We start from the raw sequence: 24,299 nt of genomic DNA, 5'->3' as shown, positions 1-24,299 counted from the left end.
CTGCCTCCTCACTCCATCCTTTTATATGGAACCAATCATGCCTGGATGAGCGAAACAGGAACAAACAGGTCTATTACTTGATGAACATAATAAATGCTTTCCTCCCAGAGGGGAGAATGGCAATCTTTCTTAAACTGGTGCTGATTCCAGCATTTTGGAAGGCTTTGCTGAATCCATCACTAAGCTCCCTAAAGATAGAAGAAGTAAGATTCTCTGACAGCATCACGCAGAAAATTGGATACAATCTCCCAGCATGAGAAAACACACTGCTGAGTGGGTATAATGGTAAATAATAATGGGACGATCTAAAGAGAGGAGTCGATGAGTCATAGGAAGACACAGTAAATGTTGCAGACAAATTAAGTAGCACAAGACTCATTTTAGGAGGGTTCAGGGAAAAGACCAAAATGTTGGATGGAATTAAGATATGAAAAATGTGTTTGCTCAAAACCGGAATCCAAATTTGTTCAGAACTTGAATTCAATAGAACAGACTGTTGGAAATTGTGAAAACGTTAAGCTGCTATTAAAAAGTAAATTAAAAATTCTTGAACATCAATTCCAAAAAAATTCACCTAAGTTCCTACAAATCATTAAAGATAAATTTTATTCTCATAATAAAATAAAATCTGTTTTTAAAGTGACAATAACTGAAACACAGAAAACAAAAAGACTTGATTTTAAATCCAAATTCTGTATTTAATTGAGCATGAGCCTATGTACTAGAAATCTGTTTTTCCTTTGTTAATAAATACAACTTAGTTTTCAAGGGCTTGGTTAGTAATAAACAATTTAAAGCTCTAGTATATCCGATTTGAATCTCCAAATTTTATAGTTACCGTCATTTTTAAAATTCCTCCTCTGAGGAGATATAACTCAATTGCAATCAAAAAGCTAAAAAAAATTATTCTTAATACCTTAACAGAAAATAATCTAAATTAGATCCTTTAAAGGGAAGAAAACAATGGAATCTTTTGAATAACTTAAAATTTTTAAAATTATTTATTTTTTGTATTCATGAGAGACAGAGAGAGAGAGAGGCAGAGACATAGGCAGAGGGAGATGCAGGCTCCATACAGGGAGCCTGATGTGGGACTCGATCCTGGGATCATGCCCTGGGCCGAAGGCAGGCACTAAACCACTGAGCCAACCAAGCATCCCTGAATAACTTAAAATTTAAATGAAAAACTAACTGGAAAATAAATCTCTAATCTAAAACAAATTGGTAAATAAGCCCTAAATCACTTAGATAATGCTATTTAAGATAAATAACATCTGGGACACAGGGAGATTGTTTAAATTCAGGATGAGTTAATTTTGTTAACTGAAGATGGATTATCTGCCTCAGGAGGTGTCCTATGCTCTAATTCCAAAGCCTATACCCATCCAGATAGGAAAAACCCTCCAACTCCTTAACAAGATTGGCTAAAGTAATGGCTGCAAGAGGAGAGAGTACAAATTCTATTTCTATCTCCAGCCATGAGGAACCAACCATGCAGAACAGTGCGATGTTTAGTGACCATCTTACAATGTTATCTTTAACTAGATAGCTAAGCCCAGAGCAGTTTCACTCGGTGGGGCAGGAGGCAGCAGAGGGGACTGTGAGGAACAGATGTAAGAGCTACATGTTAAATACATATTATTTGCCAACATGAAGTTCATTTTTTCTGCCATGATTTCATGTATTCCACTCTACTTATATATTATATGATAAAACATGATATCTTCCCTTAGAAGTCATGTTTATCATCAAGTTTCCTGTGAGAAAACACTTCCCTGATCTTGTATCATCTCTGACATTCTCCCTGGCTCTATCCTTTCTTCCAAAACCTTTCTCTCATCCCTTCCAACCTTCCCATCTCTCCCTGACCACTTGTCCATTAGATTGGCTTGAAAAATCAAGCACGTAGAAAAAAATATCAGTGAATAGAGGCGAGCAGGGGTGGAGTGTGAAACCTGAGAGCATCCATCTAGTAGACCAGCTGATTTGAAGGCCTACTTCCACGTTGTGGGCAGATAAAACTTCCATGCAAACATTTCATTCTTTTCTTCAACCAAACTACACTTTTAAACAAAAAAAATAAATGATTTTCATTGCTTTTCATTTGAGGTTGAAGTAAGGGAATAAAATGCCATTTGAAGAAGATGAATCTTCTCTCAGAGCACTTCAACTTCCAAGAGCCCAAGACGGCATGCTCAGCCCAGTAGACCCTGTCCTTCCATCTACATGCTCTCCTTTCTCTATACACATGACTTTCTCATAGCTAGTGTTTTTAATAAAAGATAATATTTTCTCAAACAAGATGGTGGGTTACAATAAAAATGCATTTTTCGGGGATCCCTGGGTGGCTCAGCAGTTTAGGACCTGCTTTCGGCCCAGGGCATGATACTGGAGTCCCGGAATTGAGTCCCATATCGGGCTCCCTGCGTGGAGCCTGCTTCTCCCTCTGCCTGTGTCTCTGCCTCTCTCTCTCTGTGTGTCTCTCATTAATAAATAAATAAAATCTTTTTAAAAAATGCATTTTTCTCCCATTGTTCACCTGGGATGGAGTAACTGCTCAGGTAAGAGCACAGGAGTATATTACTGAATGCTTTAATTAATAAATCAAAAATATTACTCCCCCAGCAAGCCAATTATATTTACTTTTACTCTCCTATTTTTGATTAGTCTCTCCTATTTGATTTCCCTCTCTCACCTCTTTCTGTTTTCTCTTTATCTCAAGTATCTAACTGGGTTTCCCTCGTGTAATAGGCCACCACACTGCCATTCTTACAGTTTTATTTTTTGCTTCTTTCTTTTGTCGCCAATCTCTTTGCTACTCAAGCTCTATATTTCATTGCCCATTTAATATTAATACATGCCTGCCTAGTTAAATTTACTTTAAAAAAAATTCTTTTTGAACTCTCACTGCTCAAACAATAAGTCCACCTTTTAACCCTTTTCTTAATATTTACTTACCTGAAAAGACTTCCCAGTAGAGTCAAAGGTTGAATAAAACATTAGTTACATATACTTTAAAAATTGAATGAATTCTACCTTTGTCAATAAGAGAGAGATAATATCAACACTTCCAATAAAATTGCCTATATTACCAAAGACCCTATAGATGAAGCAAAGTGAGTAGTTAGAACAGCTTCCTGTTGCCTACACAGATTTCTAAGGCTTTGTCTCATTTATGCTATCCCATCCTCAGCAGGAATGAGGAAAAACATAATGGGCATTTCATCTTTCCTGATTATGTGAGATGATAATAAATCAACTGCCAGCAAATATTCCCAATATCTGCATAATTATTACTCTAGACATCTCCACCCATTGCCTGAATGTGTTTTTGTTGGTCTAGTGAGAATTACTGAATCAGCTGAACAAGAACCACATCTCACACTATATCTACCACACCTTCCAACCAGTATAATATCAACTTTTTAATATGTTTCAAGACTAACATAAAAATAATTTTCTACTGGAAAATATCTTATATAACTTAAGAGTTTTCTGGAAGTAGAGCTCTAATTTCCCATTATGGAGAAAAAAACACCAGATCAAAATAACCAGTAAAATGACCGATTTAAAAGTATGAGAGCAAGTTCCATAAAAATCTCTATTCTGTTGATGTGAAATAAAAATTCTATATTTTAACTGCTTTCGTTTTCGCTCAAAGAATATTCAGGGCATCAATATTCAAAGTATTGTATATACGACTGATATGTTTTAGCAAAAAGGGTGAGTTAGTGATCTTCCAAGAATTTTCATGGCCCTAAATCAGTACTCAACAATGTAGAAAATACTTGCATTAGCCTTACAGATTACTTATCACTGACATATTAAAGTGAGCATAAACATATTTGAATCATATGCTTATATATCCTACAAAAATATGAAAATAAATTATATGTGAAAGAAGTGTTGAAAAGGCATTGATATGCAAAAGTCTTCGAATTGGCACTCAGTAATAATTTTCTAAGAAAATCAAATTAAATAAAAGAAGTAAAAATTCATAGATTTCTTATTAGTGTAACAACACAGTCAGTATGAAGTTCAATTCTATAGCGATAATGTGAGAATGATGCCTTGGACATTTCAAGTATTTGGATATCAAAGGTGAATAGATTTGAAGAGTTTTGACACATTTATTTTATGAATTTGAGATTCTTAAAAGACTGTTGAAGATATTCACTTCAAAATTCCCCAAGCCTTTTGATATTGTAGTTAGCTCTACAATCTTCTCAGTATTCTCTCTAGATCATTTGATTTTTATGAACAGTTCATTGAATCCAAATAATTGAGATTGGGTATGGGGAAGAAGAAGGAAGACAGTGAGGGGGAAGATTTAGGGAAAAAATATCTAAAGTCAGTTTTCTATCTCATTCAGAACTGGAGAAAATAGGATCACTCTACGCAAATGATCTGAAAATGGAACAGGAGCCCAGTGATTGAAAGTGAAGTAAGAATACAAAATTCTGAGATACTACCTTCTCTTAACATTTATAGACTTCGTTTTTTTACAAACCAATATTGTAGTAAAAATCATTATTAAAATCCCAATCACTAAAAATGCATATAATTAAGCATATGGTATAAAGAATGGTGCTATATATAGCCCCTGGCCCAAAGTAGGAAAGTCTCTTTTCAAAATGTTTCTTAAATCTAAGAATTAATGCTTATAACCAAAAAGGAAAACAATACATTTCCTTTTTAAAATCTCATTTCATTTTGCGAACATTTTACAACATGGCATATGTCAGCTGAAATAGAAATGATTCTTTACAAACATGTCAAAACTCTTTGTTAGAAAAAAACTTCAATAAGATTTTTAAAACCACTTTGGTCTACAACCATGTATTCATCAACTCCAAACTACCAAAATGAAAACTGAAGAGTTAACATTTCATTGTCTGGATTAAAAAATACTTACACTATTGGCTTTTCCAGGCGACTTCCCTGAGAACCAACAATCTCCCCCAATGTACAAAACACTTGTCCCAGAAAGTCCTAAAATAGATAAGAGGATTAAAGCTCATAAGTTCTCAAACTGTCTTTACACTACATATTTTGTACAACATATTTGCATTGGTTTCATTGCTGAAATACTCTAACCTCTAATAGTAAGTAAAATAAGCTCAATATGCATTAATTTTAGCATGTGATTTTCCTGCAAGTTTGCAAAACCCTTTGTCCTTTTATCACAGCAGGCTTGTTTTTGCAAGTAAGCAAGGCATTCTTTTCTCTTTTTGAAAATACAACAAAAATGGGGGAAAGTCCCAGGATTTGATTTCACAATTGGCTTGATTTTGGATATTTTTGAACCTAGTAAACTTTGGGCTGAGGCAATCTGTGCAAGCACAGAGCAGTGGTGGTTAACAAATAGCAGCACTACCTACAGAAAGGTTGTGAGATGTGGCTACAGGTGGGGCCCCAAGCCACACTACCAGGTGTCTGTGTATTCCACTACTGCCACTGATTACCAGGGATAGGGCAATTAATTAAGTTCTCCAGTTTCCTCATTGCTAACATGCTAACTCCTCAGAGTTGTTTTAAGGATGAAGGAGTTACCATATGAGTTAATATTTGCATATACTGACCACCTAAAAATAGGTAAAGTATTATTAGATTATAAAGTTCATTAATGTCCAATTAGATGAATCTTATTTGAGTACAACTGTATACTTATTTCCAAGACCCAGGATAACCTTGCAAAATGTAAGGTCTGTTATTAATCTTCATTTCACATATAAAGAAACTCCTAATCATATAGGAGGTTGACCTTTTCATGTTGTAAAGCAGTCAGTAAGCAGCACGGTCAAGACTAACCCAGATGTTCTGATTCTAGAATAATATGCTGACTAAGAATTTAAACATTGTAAATACAATGCAATTTCACATGCCCAGAAAATCAGAGCTTCGACATCTTTGGATATGTGAATCAAGAAAATACGGAAGTAGTTCAGAGTAGTTCAGAGACAGACACACACTCCAGGTTAGCTTGTATATTATTTCAATCCCCTAAAAGAGAAGGTGGAAGATCTCCCTAAATTAAACAGTGAACTGGCCCAGGAGAAGCCCTAAGAAGGATGGACAGGAATGAAGGCAAACAAAATGTTGTTTAAAGTTTTTAATAAGTAAAATGTTTCAATGTCTAACAAGTCACAAAGTAAAAACTATGTCTTCCATTTAAAAAAAAAAATTAAGGAGGAGTGTTCTAACTCTCATGAAGGAAAAAGTCCACACTGCAGACTAGGATAGTCAGGGTAACATTTCCCAAAGGAAGTAAGCCTTGAGAGTCAAGTAGGAATCTGATCAGAGGAGAGAAGAGAGTTGGACATTCTTTGGCTAGGATGCAATGGGAAGTTACTCAGATCCCAGGACTGAAAGACAGAAGAAGGGAAGAGGGGTAAAGGACAAAATGAAAGATATGAGAAGGGAAGAGGGGTAAAGGACAAAAGCAAGGAAGGAATGTGTTTTATTTAGCAAAAACCAGTCATTCCCACCAAGGAGGCCACTTTGAGCAATGGAATGTAGAAAGGGCTTGCAGAGACCACCAGGCTTAACAGATGGGCCCATCAGAGGACCCCCCCCCCTAAAAATATCCATAAGCCCTAACTGACCAATGGGCTACTTACAACAGGCACAGCTGCCAAAAAAGGGAGAATTTCACACCTCATCATACCTCCTCATCTTCCCCCTTTAAAAACAGCTCCTTCCCACTGCCTCCTGGCAGACAGCCTCTCCTCTTGATCAGGCCGCTGCTCCCTTGCAGTGTTTTCAATAAACTTCTACCTCCTTTGTTCTGCCTCAGGTCCATTCTTTCACCTCCAGTGCCCCATTACTACCAGCTTCCACCTGAAAATAGGCCCACATTTGGGGGCCCCAATCCAATCAAGAGACACACCATTTAGACACATCGGCTAGGAGTTTCATCTGTTAGCCCCTTAGTAGGTGTTTCTTTCACCTTACATGAGCCAGTCTGAGCCAGTTTGGGCCATTTTGGAGCTGAGGACCTGAGCCCCCCTAAGTTTTCCTATAGTTACCTTCAACGCATTATAAAACTCAGATCTCTTCCTACAGGTGGGATTTTCTGCCAGTTTTTGAAAATAGATTCATGTACTAGCATGTTGACATGCTAGACATGTTCAATTGAACCAAAGTGCCTAAATAATAGAATATCTATAACTCCTTAATGTGTATGTAATGCATATGCAAGTTCCCTGCCCCCCACAACACACTGAATAAAGGGTTCCTATACTCACGCCAGGGGGAGACAGGGCTTTGACAGCTGCCTCCATCTTCTCACTTGTAAAAAGTAATAGAAATTTCTTTGCTTTCAACACTTTCTTGGGTTGTGTTCAATTTAATGAATGCCAAGGAGTGAAGCCCTGGAGTTCATTTACAATTGCAGTTAAAAAAGCAGAATTGGCTACCCCGAAATAGGCCTCCTTGGCAGAAGGATTATATTTTGAAGAAGCAGCAGACACAGCAGAAGCCCTGAAAACCAGATTAGAAGTTACCCTTTTGTAGGAGACATTTACATTTAAAAGAAATTTGCATTTATGTCTCCCTCACTGTACTAAGAAGTCGGGGGGTGGGGGTCACTAAACCTCTAGGAACTCATCTGAGCAGAGAAGGCAGAGACTTAAATCTGCATAAATCATGCCCTCTCTAATATGCTTTGCCTGAAAACCTCCCATAACTGGTTTCCCACCCACCAACATCTTTTGTCTTTAGGTAGAGATGGTATAAGATTTGGACCAAAAAAGAAAAAAAAAAAAAAAAGATTTGGACCATTTCAGGGAATTACTCAGCTGTTCCTGGCATTTTACAAGAAGTATACTATGTTATTAAACTTTCATTTGTTTTTCTCCTGTTAATCTGTCTTTTTCATTACAGAGGGTTGTCAGCCAAGAATCTTGACGGGTAGAGGGAGAATTATTTTTCCTCCCTGACATAGTTCTAAAGAATAGATCAGGCAAGAATGTAATCAGAAAAGAACTGGCATCAAGTAAAGGGCAGAATTGAAGATGAAGACCCAGGAGGGTGAAAGGTCCAGTTAGCTGGGCAAAAACAAATAAACAAAAAAGTTGCCTTTCGCTAATCAGAAGCAACTGGAAGCCTGTTAGTAATTCAAGGATACCATTAGAATAGTGCATTCACGAATAGTGAAAGGATAGGACTTTAGGTAAGGAAAAGAATAGGGACCCTACCCAGGTTCCAAGGGTATTTCACATACTTCAGATGCTGAGACAGAACAAAGACAGAGATCAGGAAAATTTAGACCCTTCCTACTCCAGTTACTAAGGTTAAAATGTTTTTCTAATAATTACATTGTTAAGCACAGAAAATAAAAATAACCACAAAAACTAATCCGGCTTCAAAGGAAAAGTTCACTATGAAGATTAACCAGACCTACCAATACGTATTTATAGATCATAGATGTCCCAGAAACAAAAACTCTCACACAATGTGTGTAAGCGTCATGTCTAGTTCCAGACACCTGACCTAACCCCTGGCAAGTTTCCTGATAAAGTCCCAATAAAAGACCAGAGATGAAAAGGGCTCATTGGCAATCTAACTGGAACCCCTCTCACTTCTGAGAACTTTTTCTGTATCCTTGGCTTAATAAAACTCTATCACTTTGCTCATTCTCCGTTGTCCATGAGATTCATTCTTCAACTCCATGAGACAAGAACCTCTCTCCCCTGCTTCATCTAGATCACTCAGGTACCAGTGTGCAGAATGGACTGAGGGAAAATGAAAAGTCTGGAAGGGGATCAATCAGAAGACTATAGTAGTTAACAAGCCAAGTGCTAAGATCCAAACTACAGCTGTAACACAAAATAGAGCAGGGAAAAGTGACAGGATTTGGTGTCAACTATACTTGCACATGGTGGTGATGTGGGAAAGAAAGGCAGAAGTAAAATTGTCAAATTTCCTTACTAGTTACAGCCCATTGACAAATCCTTGAAATAGGCAGAGTAACATTCCCCTTGGGACTCAGGTGCCTGGATGTTAACACTTTGCTAAGGGCAAACAGCAATCTTAGCCCAACCCCCAGGATCCTGTAAGTCTACTTTAACATATAAAAATTCCTTTGAAAACTTCCTTTATCTCTCTACTCCTCAAGATACATGTTGGCCACCATCCCTTAAGCATATGGCCCATCGATATACAGCTGAAGGGTCTCATGACTAAGGTTTTACAAGTGAACTTTTCCCAACAATAGCTAGCCCTCTCAACGTCCTGGAAACCTTTCTTCCAAAATTCCTTAGAGACTTGCACTCTCCCTAACCCCACCCACCTTTAAAGTATATAATGGGCCACTCCTCATGACCCCAGTGCAGCTCTTTCTGCCCACAGGTCCTGTCCCCATGCTTTAATAAATAAGACCACCTCTTTGCACCAAAGACATCTCAAGAATTTTTTCTTGACCCTCGGCTTCGAACCCTAACATTTGTCCTACGTCAATAGGGCGATGTGCAGGGGGTACAGTGGAGACAGGAAGAGAGAAACAGAAAATAACTCTAGATCTGAAACTTGATGGCTTACAGAAGGAAATGTCACCAGCTAAACCCAAGACCTGACCTTTACTGCTCACCTACTTGTACTCATTAACCTTTGTCCCACGATTTCCTTAAGTTCTTTCTACCTTATCTCTTATGTAATGTAGGCAAAAAAAGACCCAACAGGCAGGCATCACCTGATAGGAACCAAAACTACCCCTCAAGCTTTAATGACTGCTCTGGCAAAGAAATCCAGAGGCCCAGACCATCCAGACCAGTTTAAGCTTAACCACTGAACTCACACATGTGCAAATGGACCATGGAGTGAAGGACAGTAACTTCTCCCTCATTATAATGCTAAAACCTTCACCCAAGGAGGAGCACAAACATCATTAACACAACATATGATGTATGGATTTTTTTTTGTTTTTTTTTTTAAGATTTTTAAAATTTATTTATTCATGAGAGACGTAGAGTGAGAGGCAGAGACACGGGCAGAGGGAGAAGCAGGCTCCATGCAGGGAGCCTGATGTGGGACTCGATCCTGGGACTCCAGGATTATGCCCTGGGCCAAAGGCAGGCACTAACCCACTGAGCCACCCAGGGGTCCCTATATGATGTATGTTTAAAGCACAGTTCCTTAAGGTACATATGAAACCTTATGCCTACTTCTACATATGATGACAAGGTTCCCTTTTCTAAATATTCACTCTAACCCTAAATAGAAGGAAACCATCCACCCTTGCTCTTACTCCCTGTGATCCTCTCATTTGCTGCAAAGAAATTTTCCTTTGTGTGACAACCCCCCTTGGGTGTATCTGTGACTCACCAAAGAGTGAACTCACGTTAGTTCAGTTATGAGATCTTCATAAAAGTGTATATTATTTTAAATTGTGCTTCCAAGTAGGTAAAAAGTATGTTAGGTAAACCTTGACATATTTAAATTAAATATCCTTAATAGCAACATATCTTTCCCAATTTCAAAACAGATATTACAGATATGTTTATGAGTTAAAAAACGCAAATTTCTCTAAGTCTCATGGCAGAAAGTCAGTGCTGAATACTAAAGATTTGGAATAAATCATTGCTCTTCTGAGTGGTCTGGGACTCTGGAATTCTTTATCAGAGCAGTCATTAAAGCTTGAGGGGTAGTTTTGGTTTCCATCAGGTGATGCTTGCCTATTGGAAAGAGATAAGCAGTGAAAAATACATGAGAGATTCTAGAACTCTTTTCTAAAGATACTGATAAGGTAGGGGCACCTGGGTGGCTCAGTGGTTGACTGTCTGCCTTCCGCTCAAGTTGTGATCCCATGGTCCCAGGATCAAGTCAAGCATCAGGCTCCCCGCAGAGAGTCTGCTTCTGCTTCTACCTGTGTCTCTGCCTCTCTCTCTCTCTCTCTCTCTCTGTGTGTGTCTCTTGTGAATAAATAATTAAAAAAAAAAAAAGATATGGTAGGTAGCTGTGCATGCTAAGAGCTGTCCTGTGCTGTCATTACACAAGAAAACAAAAGTATTGAGTATATCCACATTAGGGTAGACATATTAGCAAACAGATATCATTGCTGAACAAAAAGGAAATTAAAACAATAAAATCAATAAAATGTGTACCAAAAAGATATGGTACACATCTATACGTGTTATCTCTGGAGTTATTGCACACTCTGCCCCTAAATATTTACAGCATTTATGTAGTTGTTTTACCTGTGTTTATGTATTCCCTATCGAGCAGCACATTTAGCACTCACAGTGGAAAAATAAGCTTACAGTGATTGTCAACTATGCCATGCACTGGAAATTTCTACTGAATCTATTTTTCAGTTCTCTCAATGCTTCCCATCTTCTGTGCATTTTAAACAAAGTAATAGAATACATGTCCTTTAGTGGATATTTTTAGATATTCTGATGTGTAGTTAAAGATAGAAATAAAAATTACCTTTAACACGAACTGCTTTATTGTTTCTTACTACGGTGTTGTGTTCCAGTTGATGAGTCATTATAATTACGTCACAATAGAACTTCCAGTAATAAATCCAGGCATGTTTCCACAGCTTTAGCACACACAAAGACCAAATCTAGTTTATAGTGTCTGGCAGTTGAGAAATGCTTCATTTTATTCAATCACATTAACTATTGGGCTTTCCTCAAAATGACCAAGAGATCAATAAATATTTGCCGAATCAGTTATTTTATAATCTAAATGATACAGATATAACTTAGTTTTGAAATCTATTTAAATGAACATAAACCATGTTGTTAGTATATAGGATACATTCTACCCTCTTTAAAAGTATCCAAATATTACTCTGAATATAGTAGGCTGTTATTAAATCTGAAAGACCAAGCAATACAAAATAAAGGAGACAAGAAAAAAGCAGAAAGCACAGCACACAAAGCATTATAACAATGTTATGAGTTTTGCATGTGTAATAATACATAGGTGGTTTTAAAAAGTTATCAGCACATCAGAGGGAGTCTGGCTTGTTCCCATTAACTACCTAAATCTAATTTTATTACTAATATAATGTAGCTCAAAATCTAAGGAAGCACTGTAGTACCATCACATTCTAGCTGATTATTATGCAAATATACAGTTGACTCTTGAACAACATGGGTTTATTTTTTATTTTTATTTTTTTATTTATTTATGATAGGCACACAGTGAGAGAGAGAGAGAGAGGCAGAGACATAGGCAGAGGGAGAAGCAGGCTCCATGCACCAGGAGCCCGATGTGGGATTCGATCCCGGGTCTCCAGGATCGCGCCCTGGGCCAAAGGCAGGCGCCAAACCGCTGCGCCACCCAGGGATCCCTACAACATGGGTTTAAACTGTGCGGTTTTACATGGATTTTTTTCAATAAATAGAGTACTATAAATTTATTTTTCTCTTCCTCATGATTTTCTTAATAAAATATTATTTTCTCTAGCTTACCTTATTGTAAAAATACAGCATGTAATGTATATAACATACACAATATTTATTAATTGACTATGTTATCAGTAAGGCTTCTGGTCAACAGGAGCCTATTAGCAGTTGAGTTTTGGGGGAGTCAAAAGTTATACAGTCTTTCAACTGTATGGGGGTTGGCACCTCTAACCCCCATGTTGTTCAAGGATCAATTGTTATTTATTTTCTTTTTCTTTTTAATGTTCAGGACAGTGTCTTCTTTAACTGCATGCATGAGCATAATATTCTAATTCCTTCAAATTTATTACTTCATTATTTCTTCATTACATTTTTTACTGATCAATTCCTCTATTTGCATTCTATATTATACTGAAGCTAGCTACTTATCTATATTCATAGAAGTTACATTAATACTATGTACTTTAATAATCCCACACATATTAAAAAAGGTAGTTTGCTTTGCAATAAATGAAGTGATTTTGTTTGTTGGTTTATTTGCTTGCTAGCTAGGTACCAGTATTAATTCTGATTTACCTTTTTTCAAAGACCTTTTACATACTTGCATACATGTATTTATTTATTTTTTATTTATTTATTTATTTATTTATTTATTTATTTATTTATTTATTTATTCAGCAAAGCAGTGTAACATATTCCTTAAGAGTGAGAATTATGAGTGTCTATATTACTCATGTTTATGCTCTGGCTGAACCACTTACTAAGTCAAGTCCTACTAATGACCACTGATTACTGTCTTATTAGTGACTCTATGTCTCAGTATCCTGATCTATAAAATAGACATAATAAATAATGCCTACATATTAAGTTGTTGGGAAAACTAAACAAGATAATATATGCAAAGCACTTAAAAAGATAATATATACAGATAATATAAGCAAAACACTTAGAAGAGATGCTTGCAACATGGTAAACATTAGATAAATATATACTTCTCCTCCCTACTTCCTTGGGGTTATACTCAAAACTTATCCCTTTCCACTAGATTCCAGAACTGCAGATACTGTAATTACTTGTATAAAATATTTTATGTCTCCTTTACACTCATGGCCGATTCAGATGCTCATTTTATGTGTCATTATAAAATATGTCTTTTACCCCACTCATCTTAACATATTAAGTAGTATACGTATAAACATACATATGTAAAAGAATGACATTATTAAAACAATGATATAGTGATCAGGAGGCATTAATGGTAAGCGTAAATTTTGATTTCTATACTGTCACAAAGTTAACTGTAGTTGATTATTAGCATCATCATAAACAATTTTATAAGTATTCAATAGTGTGGCATCTTTTTTCTAAAAGGTCTACAAAGACAATCTATATGCGGCTTTCCCGTTTTATGAAGTGATCAAGGAATATCTAAAACTATAATATCTCTAATTAATATATAATTTAGATTAAGAGACATTAAGTAGATTTATTGATAGCTAAATTTTAACACAGCATAGTAATTGAGTGCAGTCAACTGTTCAGTAGTTAACCATCCTATTTCTTGAAAAGACAGACTCATGATTTGCCTCTATTTATTGCTTGTGCCCATTTGTGATCATTTAACTAATCTTAAGTACATTCATGCTAAACCAGTAAGAGCAAGAGAAATTAAGTGATAAAAAATGTCTTGCTTTTACAATATTTTGACCATTGTAGAAAAAAATTGGTGAGGAAAGCTTATATCACTTGTGAAATTTTATCATCAGAATTATCTATTTTATTGCTGACACTCTGCTAATATTGCTGACTTCCTTTTATTTAATTAATTCATACTAATCACATCTAATCACATCAACTATAAAGATTAAGGTGTGACTTAATTATGTTATGTGCTATATACTAATATGCCAATCATTTATAATAACTAAACATGGTGCTTCTGTGCTCCAATAATGATTTCCACTTTCTTTATGGTTGTTAACACATCTGAATGCTATTTTGAAATAAGGCAAGCTCAAATGAAACAACTGGACTCAATATTTTAGTAGAAACAATTTGTCACATTTTAACATAATAATACAACTTTTTTTAAAGCAGGGATTTGTCTTTTTTAATGGATGGATCCATCCACACACCAAAAATGCTAATTTACCTCCAAGAGATTAATAAAATTCCTAAACTTATACATCAGTGGTTAAGAAACAAATACAATTTCAAAATTATACTCTAAAGCTGAATGTATTCATTTCTCTTCCCCCAGCACAAATGTTGATTTTCAAAATAGTTTTTGTGTGCTAAGAGTCCAAATGAAAGCAGTTCAGTAAGTCACTAAAAGAAAATTAAGCTTCCAACAATGAGTGGGTGGTCATTGATCTAAATTAACCAATTATTTTAAATTATCAATAACATATATATTTAGTAATTGAAAACCATATTATATAGATTAAAAAATAAAGCTATACTATTCAAAGGTAAAACAAATGTTTGCAAAATATTTAGGTTTGGAGGCACATCACTTTATGTAGAATATTCTCATCAGCAAAGGAATGAGAAATGTAATATGCTTACAGAAAGTAAGTTAAATATTCTCACAGCCATTACTCATGGTGAGATAGCTGACAGGTCAAGTAACAAGAAAATTTACTACATATTCTATTAAATAATATAAAGCATATCATTGCATTATTAGATAATTAGATATTATATAATACTATTAAATGTAATGTAATATTATCAGTCAAGATCACTATTAAATACTGAATCCCGAATAAGGGCCAGTTTTGCATGCAAACAATCATACCTGACATAACTTAATGAGTGTTGAAGATATGGCCATCAAATCTAATTCAGGCATTGTCCTATCTCTCTGTCTTAAAGTCTAATATTCACAAGACCCTGCTGAAAATGCATATGAAAACATAATCCATTTATAAAACATCAATCATAAATACTTTAGCTTGAATATGCATATATGGCTAGTTTTCATCATCTATTAAGGATCTGAAAGTATATTACATAGAAAAAAGAAAGTTATTATTGAAAAGGCTTTTCAGTAGGTGATAATTTAGTAGAAACCTAAATAATGTGAGAAAAAGAACCATGTGACTATTTGGCATGAAAGAATTCCAGGTTGGAGAAAAAACAAAAACAAAGTCTCTGAAATAGAATATATTTGGGATGTTCAAGGAAAAGCAAGATGGCCAGTGGGGCTGGAGCAGAATGAGCATGGAAGAGAAGAGAAGGAGAGGAGGGAACCAGGGGCCCCTGAAGCACTGTGAATTCCATCATGAGTATAGAGAACCCACTGGAAAGTTTGAATTGGAAAGTGACATCTCCTGACCAGCTTCTAAAAATAATAATTCTGCCTAATGTTCTTCCCCCCAATTTCTGAATGCTTCAGTTCACCAAAGTTTCTAGCTTTGGTTCTATTCTGCAAAATATTCCCAATTAAATTAATAAAAAAACAATGATAATACTTTAAAATCTATCTATAGATTTTATCTATCTATAGATTAAAATCTATCTATAGATTCTCCAAATTATATATATATAATTTTTTTAAAGATTCTATTTATTTATTCATGATAGACACAGAGAGAGTGAGAGAGAGGCAGAGACACAGGCAGAGGGAGAAGCAGGCTCCATGCAGGGAGCCTGACATAGGACTCGATCCTGGGTCTCCAGGATCAGGCCCTGGGCTGAATGAAGGTGGCGCTAAACCGCTGAGCTGCCCAGACTGCCCTATATATAAATTTTTAAGAAACTTTACTGAGTTCCAACTTTATAGGATGATGGTTCCCATAGCAATCTTTCTATTCTTCAGACATGGCCTAGTCAGTATCTCCAATTGGATGCTTATTGGCGTCTCAAACAATGTAATCCCACCCTGATCACTGAGTTGTCTTTCTTCACTCCATCACTTCAATTTCTTCCTCCTCCACGTGCTCCTTGCAATAAATTAAACCATTTACCCAGTGGCTCTTGCCAATAACCTAAGAGTCACTCTAACTTCCTTTATGTTCTCACCAAACGTCCAATTCATCAGTAATCATATCACCAAAATCTATTTCTTAGCCCTTCAAGAGCTATACCCACGAAATACTGTTCATCTAGCTAAATTATAGCAGCCTTACAACTGGTCTCTTTTGATTCACAGTCAGGGGTGTTCCCCAGGTGAAATCTGAAACTGGTCTCCAAACATGGAAAGCAAGGAAAGACTGAAGAAATGTCAGGCCACTCCAGATTGAGTAAGCAGCAAGTTTCATAAGCAAAGGAACTAGCTTGTGAGACTCATCTTGGGTAGCTGCAGGGTGAGTAGATCTCCACACCAGCCTACCAAAATCTTAAAACTTTTTTATAGAGGCCTTAATAGGGTTCAGTCATCTATTCAGTCCAGATGTTCTCAACAATACATGACCCTTTCAGGACTATATCCTTGAAACAGGACAGTGAGTAGAACATACATTTCAAGGTCAGGAGAGGGAGGGATCAGGTCCAACTCATGGGTCAACCCGCAGTCATGTCTTCTCAATGACCTCCTCTAACAGTCTCCTTAATTCCAGTCTTGCTTCCCAACCCCATCCTCCACTTCAGCTGCCAGTTGTTATTAAACGTATAAATCAGATTACATCATCCTCCAGTAAAATCCATTTTTTAAAAAATGTTCTTTGTAAGCCATGGCCTACAAATGTTCACATCATCTGAATTCTATGTACTTTTTGAAACTATTTAATTCCACTCTCATAATTCACAGTGCTCTCTATATGGTAGCTATCTTCCAGTCGCATCATCATTCCAAGTTCTTTCTTTTTTTTTTTAAGATTTTATTTATTTATTCATGAGAGACACAGAGAGAGGCAGAGACATGGGCAGAGGGAGAAACAGGCTCCATGCAGGAAGCCCCATGTGGGACTCGATCCCAGAACTCCGGGATCATGTCCTGAACCAAATGTAGACGCTCAACCTCTTAGCCACCCAGGCGTCCCTCCAAGTTCTTTCTTGACTCAAAGTCCTTGCACTGCTGTTCTTTTTTGCCCAGAATGTTCTCCCTCTAGATTTTCAGTAGTTCCTTCCTTCTCTTTCATAAGTATACCCAGGATGAGAACTGGTACAGAATATCCTGGATGAAAGAAACCAAAGCTTCTAACTAGTGGTCTTCATTAGTCACTCTCTCTCTGTATCAATAGCTTAGAAGCGTATAAAGAAGTAAGTTATCTTAATCATTTTGTATTTGTTTCTTTTAAATAAATTTGCCCACTCTACTTCCCCAATTCCAAAGTGTAAGCTGTTTTAGGACAGGGACCTAGTTTGTCTTATCCATTGCTGCATTCCTCGGCACTTGAACACCACCTGAAATACATTTATTGCTTGCCTGATTTTATGAAAAATACATTAGAATTCGGTTCAATTATGTATGGATTAAACTGTTTTTTCTTCTATTGAAAAAAATCTTGCCCCACAAACAATTATCTTTCAAATGAAATTTTCATTTTTTTTTTCAAATGAAATTTTCAAATACAACTGATCTACTACATGTGGAAGCTTATATAGATGATACTTAGAAAATATATTTAAAAATATACACACCTTCACTGAAGGTGGCCAAAATAATCCAGTGAGCCATTAACATGTCTAAAACAAAGATTTTACTGGGTACCTTCTGAGAGTAAACAAATGAATAAATGCATTTTGGATTGCCTGGTGGGTATCAAAATTTAATACACAGTTTGGATGTCATCTGGTCCAGAACACCAAGCAGAATCCTAGATTCACCAATTATGGGCCTGTTATTAATCTTTTCATTAATGATTTAGCTGGTGCAATTATTATGCAAATGAAAGTATGCTATGTAGTTCTGCTAATGATATTAAGATTAGTGGATTCAACAGCAAGTTAGGGAACAAAGCTAGAATTAAAAATGCCAGATTCTGTTCATAGGATCTAACACTTGAGGGGGATAGTATTTCACCAATTTCCTTAGAGAATCATAGAAAGGATAAATCCTGCAAAGGAAAATGTCCCTGGATTCCCTAAGTCACCCGGAGCATGTTTCTCCACTGAGAACTTTTCTACCACCAATAAAATCAGTTAAAAGGATACTGATTCTTTATCCACTCATCTCGTATTCATTTGCAATGTTAGAAATCTAAGGTAAAATTCTGTATTATATCTCCATTTTCTTATTCATTCTGAAAATATAAGAATTTGACCCAAGATCCTTAAGTACTGGAAATCAAATAAAGCCATCCTGAAAGGGGTTTCTGGCAAAATTATCAGAAATGAGAATGGGGAAAAAAAAGATTTTCTTATTGTTGACTCAAGGAGTCTCTTGCTACTAAATCCCCTTAAGAAAGGTAAGTGCCTGCTCTCCACACGCAAGCCCATGCACTTAGCAGTCTCTCCTAAAAGGTTCCAGTTTTTATTTCACTTTCCGAATTTGGCAGGTAGACAACCACACTTTTAAACAATTGCATCCTCAGGGAGTAGACCTAGTTTGTTCATTGGCTCCTCTGATCTAAATGCCTCCTGAACTCTTTTTGGGTCGAATGAGTTATACGCTCTTCCACTCAAAATCTATACTTGGATGCTTTCAAATTAAGAAGGGCTCTTGTTTTCCATTTTGAACAGAAATTCAAGATAGTAATCTCTAACAATTCTTGTAACAATTCAAAAACACATTTCCTCCCTCTTCTGACACCTCATCCATTTATAAACCCAGGCACTTACTAATTTGTATTGCTTACTAAAGATATGTAAGAAATACAACACAGAGTAATGTAAAGAATATACTAAAATGTAAAAAAATACAAGCATGGGAACTATAGGAAGCCATGCAACACCTTAGGAGAAGGTGATGAGAATCTGAATTAACTAACAGTAAGAAAGGAAAGAAGACAGAAGAGAAATAATACTTCATTAGAATGAACATGATTTGGTCATTCACAAGATGTGGTATGTGAGCCAGAAAGAGGTTAAGGATACAACCAAGTTTTCTAACTAAGTACACTATATTGATGATAATTCTTGCAATAGATAATACAAGCAGAGAACTGAAATGGAAAAGGCCATACATTTTTTTTATATGTTTGCGTTTTAGGCTTTGGCAGAACATCTACCAGTCAGTATCTAACAAACAGAAACTTGCATTTGCTGAGGTACACAGAGGGACAGACACTTGGGAGTCATCAGGGTAAGGCACAGAAATGATTGAGATTTCCCAGGGAGAGCTGATACAGAGAGATGAGATGAAAACTGAAAACAGAACCAGGAGAAATACTAATAATTAGGAATAGGAAGAGGAAGAGAAACTTAAAAAAAAAAAAAGATCAATAATGAGTAAACACAGAGGTAGAAAAAGAAGCAAGGGAGACATTTCTTCTTTTTTTAAGATTAACTTATGTATTTGAGAGAGTGAGTGCACAGGAGGAGGGGTGTGTGTGGGAGGGGAGAGAGAGAGAGAGAGAGAGAGAGCAAGAGAGAGAAACAGACTCTTCACTGAGCTGTGAGCCCTATGAGGGGTTCAATCTCATGACCCTGAGATCATGACCTGGGCCAAATCTAGAGTTGGACACTCAACCAACTGAGCCACACAGGTATTTTGGCAAGAGAGACATTTCTGGAGAGGTCAGAGGATAAGAGGATTTCAAAAACACAGCAGTCAACTTCGTCCAAAATAAAAGAGAGGTCAAGTAAAGTAGAAAGTGAAGAGAAGCCACAAAAATTTTTCTCTAACCTATGACAGAATAGTTCAAGCATAAATGAAAAATAGAACCCAGTAAAGCAAGATGGTAAAAACTTAGGCTGTTCTGAAAAGAACTGTGGTGATAAGAAGCTGGTAAAGAAGAGAGCATGGAGATAAAGCAGGGTCAAGATATCAGGAGGAAGACATGAAATATGTCTTACGGAAAATTATAAAAAGCTATTCTGCAGAAGAAAAAGATTTTAAAAGATACGTACACATCCAGGGCTCCTGTAGTACATAAAGTCATATATAATAATAATTATGGATTTTTAAGGAAAATATAATTAATCATGTTTAGGGTACTTTCCTATCTCATATACTGCTCTTTGTCCTGAATGCAAGGCAACTACAATGGTAAGGACCACATCTTACCACCTTCACACTTACCCTCAATATATCCCACTTGATAGGAAAGTCCTGAACTACCCAGTCCTCTACCCAACTACCATGTCCTCTAAAGAGTAGTTTTAACTGAGAAACAGAAATTATATTCAGGGAGAGTGAACACTTGAAAATCTGTGTCCACTCAGGATTTAGGGAGTTCAATTGTGCACAAAGATGAATAATCAGAGACTTGGTCTTTGGAGAGAAACAGAAGCTCAGAGAAGAATCATAATGCAAATTCAGGGCCCTTCAGAGAGGGAAATTGAGAAAATAATTGTCTCACTCCCAATCCACATGCCTGTTTCCAGCTGGAGTTCCTCTAAGGGCAAGCTACACATCACATTTATGAGATGCTCCTAAATCTCTAATATTAACCACCTACATGTGAGATCAATGAATGCATTTTCTTTCCTTGCAAAAAAATTTTGACTACAAATGGAATTCTTTCTCTGATCTTCCAGTGGAATTTGGAAAACTTCCAATACAAAGCTAAGCAAATAAGTTTTAAATGTACAACTACAATCCTGTAAGTCTTACAAAGAGCAAGAAGGTGGCATGGCAACTGAAATGGACTTTACATATGGAGAGTAATGAGCTTATTACACTATTTGTTTTCAATTTGTAGAAAAGTCAATTAGAACAACTATTCTTTGCTTCTTCAATGATTCTGCTCTATGCTTAACAACAGAAATAAATATTATAGCTTCCTTACAATGAAGGACAAGAACAGTATATTGTGATTTTTACCATCATTTTTACTAGCTTTCTAGTTTCCTCAAATCAGCCTCTTCGCTCGGAATAACCTCTCATGCATCCTCTCTTCTCTTAATTATGACACCACCGCTCTCCAAATGACACTGGAATCATATCCATCTATTCTAGTCAATAGGCTTAAAAAAATGAAGAAGTGAAAAATCTTACCCACCCTAACCCTCTGGGCATGACTAGGACTCCATCCAGCCTCTCACCTCTCAACCCCAGCAGCTGCCAATTCTACATCCACATAGAATTCCACTTGGAACCTAGTTAAACTCCTTTCAGAATGCTGTTTTCACTCCCCCTATATACCCTCCATTCAACCCTTCCTACTATCTTGGTCTAATTCCATTCCCACAGTCCAATAAACAAGCTGATCAGATCACAGGTGCTTGGGCAGAGAATCTCACTCTCATCTCTCCCTCCAGACCTCTACTTCCATATCTGCCTAGTTTTGATGCCCATGCTGCTCCTGAACCTGGAAATGTCCCTAGGGAACAGTTGTGGCCCTAGAAGTAGCATTCTACTCAGAGCACTGAGTAGATGACGGGAAGATCAGGACTCAAAAGGAAAAAAAAAAGACACTGTAAATGAACTTGAGGATGGACTCTATATGTCCATATTTCTCATACTATACCCTCAGAAACTGACATGGTGCCAGCATGAGGAGGTACGTAGAAAATATTGTTGACCAAGTGGACCATAGCAGAATAGCAAATCACACTACCTACACCCAAGCACTTCTCAGTCTCTTAGAAGTGAAGCCACTCCAAATGACACGGGCTCACTATTTCATCTTACTTAACCTGATCCAACTCCAAATACTGCAGAGAACTGACAGCATTTCTTTTAAAAAGTATGTAAATAAATAATAAATAAAATTAATCCTTTTCACATACTGAAGGTATCTTTGCTTTAATAAGTTCCTCCAAATGTTATTCTAGGAGCCCTTAAAAATGTTATTTATTTTCTATGACAATTAGTACATGAACAGTTAGGGACATATACCTTTAATATTAATCTGCCAACACAAATATAAATCATGAATCATGAGATCGTAATTTATATTATGTAATCATCATAAAAACATAAAATATAAACTTACATGTTTGGATAAGTTGGGGCTCTTTGAATCAACATCATACCTAAAAGATTAAAATATAAAACTCAAATTATTTCCACAAAATAAAGCTACAGAAAAATATCAGAATTTCACCAAAAGAATGTAAACAATATAAATCAAATCAGTTATGAAAAACTAGCAAATTTAGAAGTCTCTTATAATCTGCTATATATATGCCAATGGTCGAATTCACAATCTCTGGGTCCTTTTATTTCCACACCTAAGTAGAGGTCCCGATACTTTTAGTCATCAATTCTGCACTTGAAAAGAAAGTTTAAAACTTCTCCTTTGTACCATCATTTAAAAAGTTTAAGAATTAAAAATAAAATAAAATAAAATAAAATAAAATAAAATAAAATAAAATAAAATAAAATAAAACAAAAAGAGCCTTCCCTTTGTGTGAATCAGCAGTATCCCAGTGCTGTTCATAATTCCCCAACAACTGCAATTCCTCTCCACAGAATACCATTAAAAAATAAGCAAGTGTCATTTGTGTATATTCTAATTTTTATTTAGTATTTTAAATGCTACCATTAACTTTGAAATTTGGCGAAAGTAATGAGACATTACCTTTCCCCAATCACTGGAGTTAGGGAAGCCATTTTTTTTTTACAGAAAGAGAAATGCATTCATGTAGGACTATTTCTATCCTGTTTTTGATTGACCAGTTGGTACTGGAAATAAATGATTTCTTAGAAAGATCCTGGGAAAATATCACTCACTATCACTTGAGCTCCTCATTTTAAAGAATTTGTAGGAAGAGTAAGATCTCTAACAGCCAAAACAACCTCAAATCACTGAAGTCTTAAGTAGGGAAATATTTGTACCAGCTCCAGTGTTTGTCCCAAATCATATTCCTTTCACACGCCTTGTACATAGCTTCCTACCAAAATTCCACTGCCTTTTTTTAAGGTTAATTAATTAAAGTCTTTGCTCTCACATAGCAAGAATGCTTTTACAAAGAAACAAAGCATCTCAATCAATAAAAGACAGAGTTCATAGAATGTACCAATGCTGGCCAGAGGTTCACTTACTTACTCCTTAGCAAAGTATGTTTACCACAGACTGGCTTCAAAATTGTGCAATGCAAAAATACCCGCCTCAAAAGAATTACAAAATACTCTCCTTCCCATCAGGGCATTCTGATCATTCTGAACAGCTGTAACCTAGAATTTTCAATCGGCTAATTGCCAACATCTACTGAAAACCTACAGATGTTAGTACAAAAAAAATATTTCTTATTCACAACAATTTTTTAAGAGTAAGATTGAAATTAGCAACTACAGCGTATCAAAGGTGAAAAATAACTGTGCTGGCTTCTCAAGAATCAGAAACTGCTTTCTATAAAGAGTCTACTGTGGACTGGGGAGAAATAACATGGTGTGTTCAGTTCTGTTAAAAGAAACAAAAAGAAGAGGAGGTGATGTTTTCACCACAAAAAGTTTAAGTATCTTCAAATCTAATCCCCTTTCATTGCCTTTAACAAAGCTTTTTTTTTAATGCTAATATTTCAAAAATGTGCAATTTACAGCATACTTCTAAGGGCTTTAGGTATGCATTGATTATAATCCATTTGAAATTACCATGAGTTTCCCTTTCATGCAATTTTCCTTCTAACTTTTCTAAAAGTATCAAGACTACTCTGGTCCTCACCTTCAGAGGACAGACATAAACATGACATTCTAAATACTTAAAATGAGTGTGTGTGTGTGTGTGTGTGTGTGTCTATGTGTATAAGTGCCATACTTTCATTAAGGAGGAGAGATTACGTGAAAAGCAGGAAGGTAAGTAGTTTACCCCTAAGAGGGTGCATCTCACTGCCTAAATTTACCCATGTCAATTTTGTAAACTTGAAGCTGCTACTGAAATATTATTTTTTTAAAAGATTTTATTCATTTATTCATGAGAGACACGCAGAGAGAGAGAGAGAGAGAAACAG

The 24,299-nt window shown here is 36.1% G+C and overlaps 1 protein-coding gene across 3 annotated transcripts in view; it reads right to left on the bottom strand.

Moving 5' to 3' along the window:
• CPNE8 (copine 8) overlaps positions 1-24,299 on the bottom strand; it is a 320,247-nt gene that overhangs the window by 228,537 nt on the left and 67,411 nt on the right. For all 3 annotated transcript variants that reach the window (XM_077870491.1, XM_077870492.1, XM_077870490.1), the window contains exons 5-6: positions 22,343-22,382; positions 4,916-4,992 (exon numbers count right to left, since the gene is read on the bottom strand). In XM_077870491.1, the coding sequence (XP_077726617.1) occupies positions 4,916-4,992; positions 22,343-22,382 (117 nt within the window). The remainder of the gene's footprint in view (positions 1-4,915; positions 4,993-22,342; positions 22,383-24,299) is intronic.

Source organism: Canis aureus, chromosome 25, assembly GCF_053574225.1.
Source record: "Canis aureus isolate CA01 chromosome 25, VMU_Caureus_v.1.0, whole genome shotgun sequence".
Taxonomy (NCBI): domain Eukaryota; kingdom Metazoa; phylum Chordata; class Mammalia; order Carnivora; family Canidae; genus Canis; species Canis aureus.
Note: the sequence above shows the minus strand (reverse complement) of the source record. Positions and strands in the feature narration are given on the sequence as shown.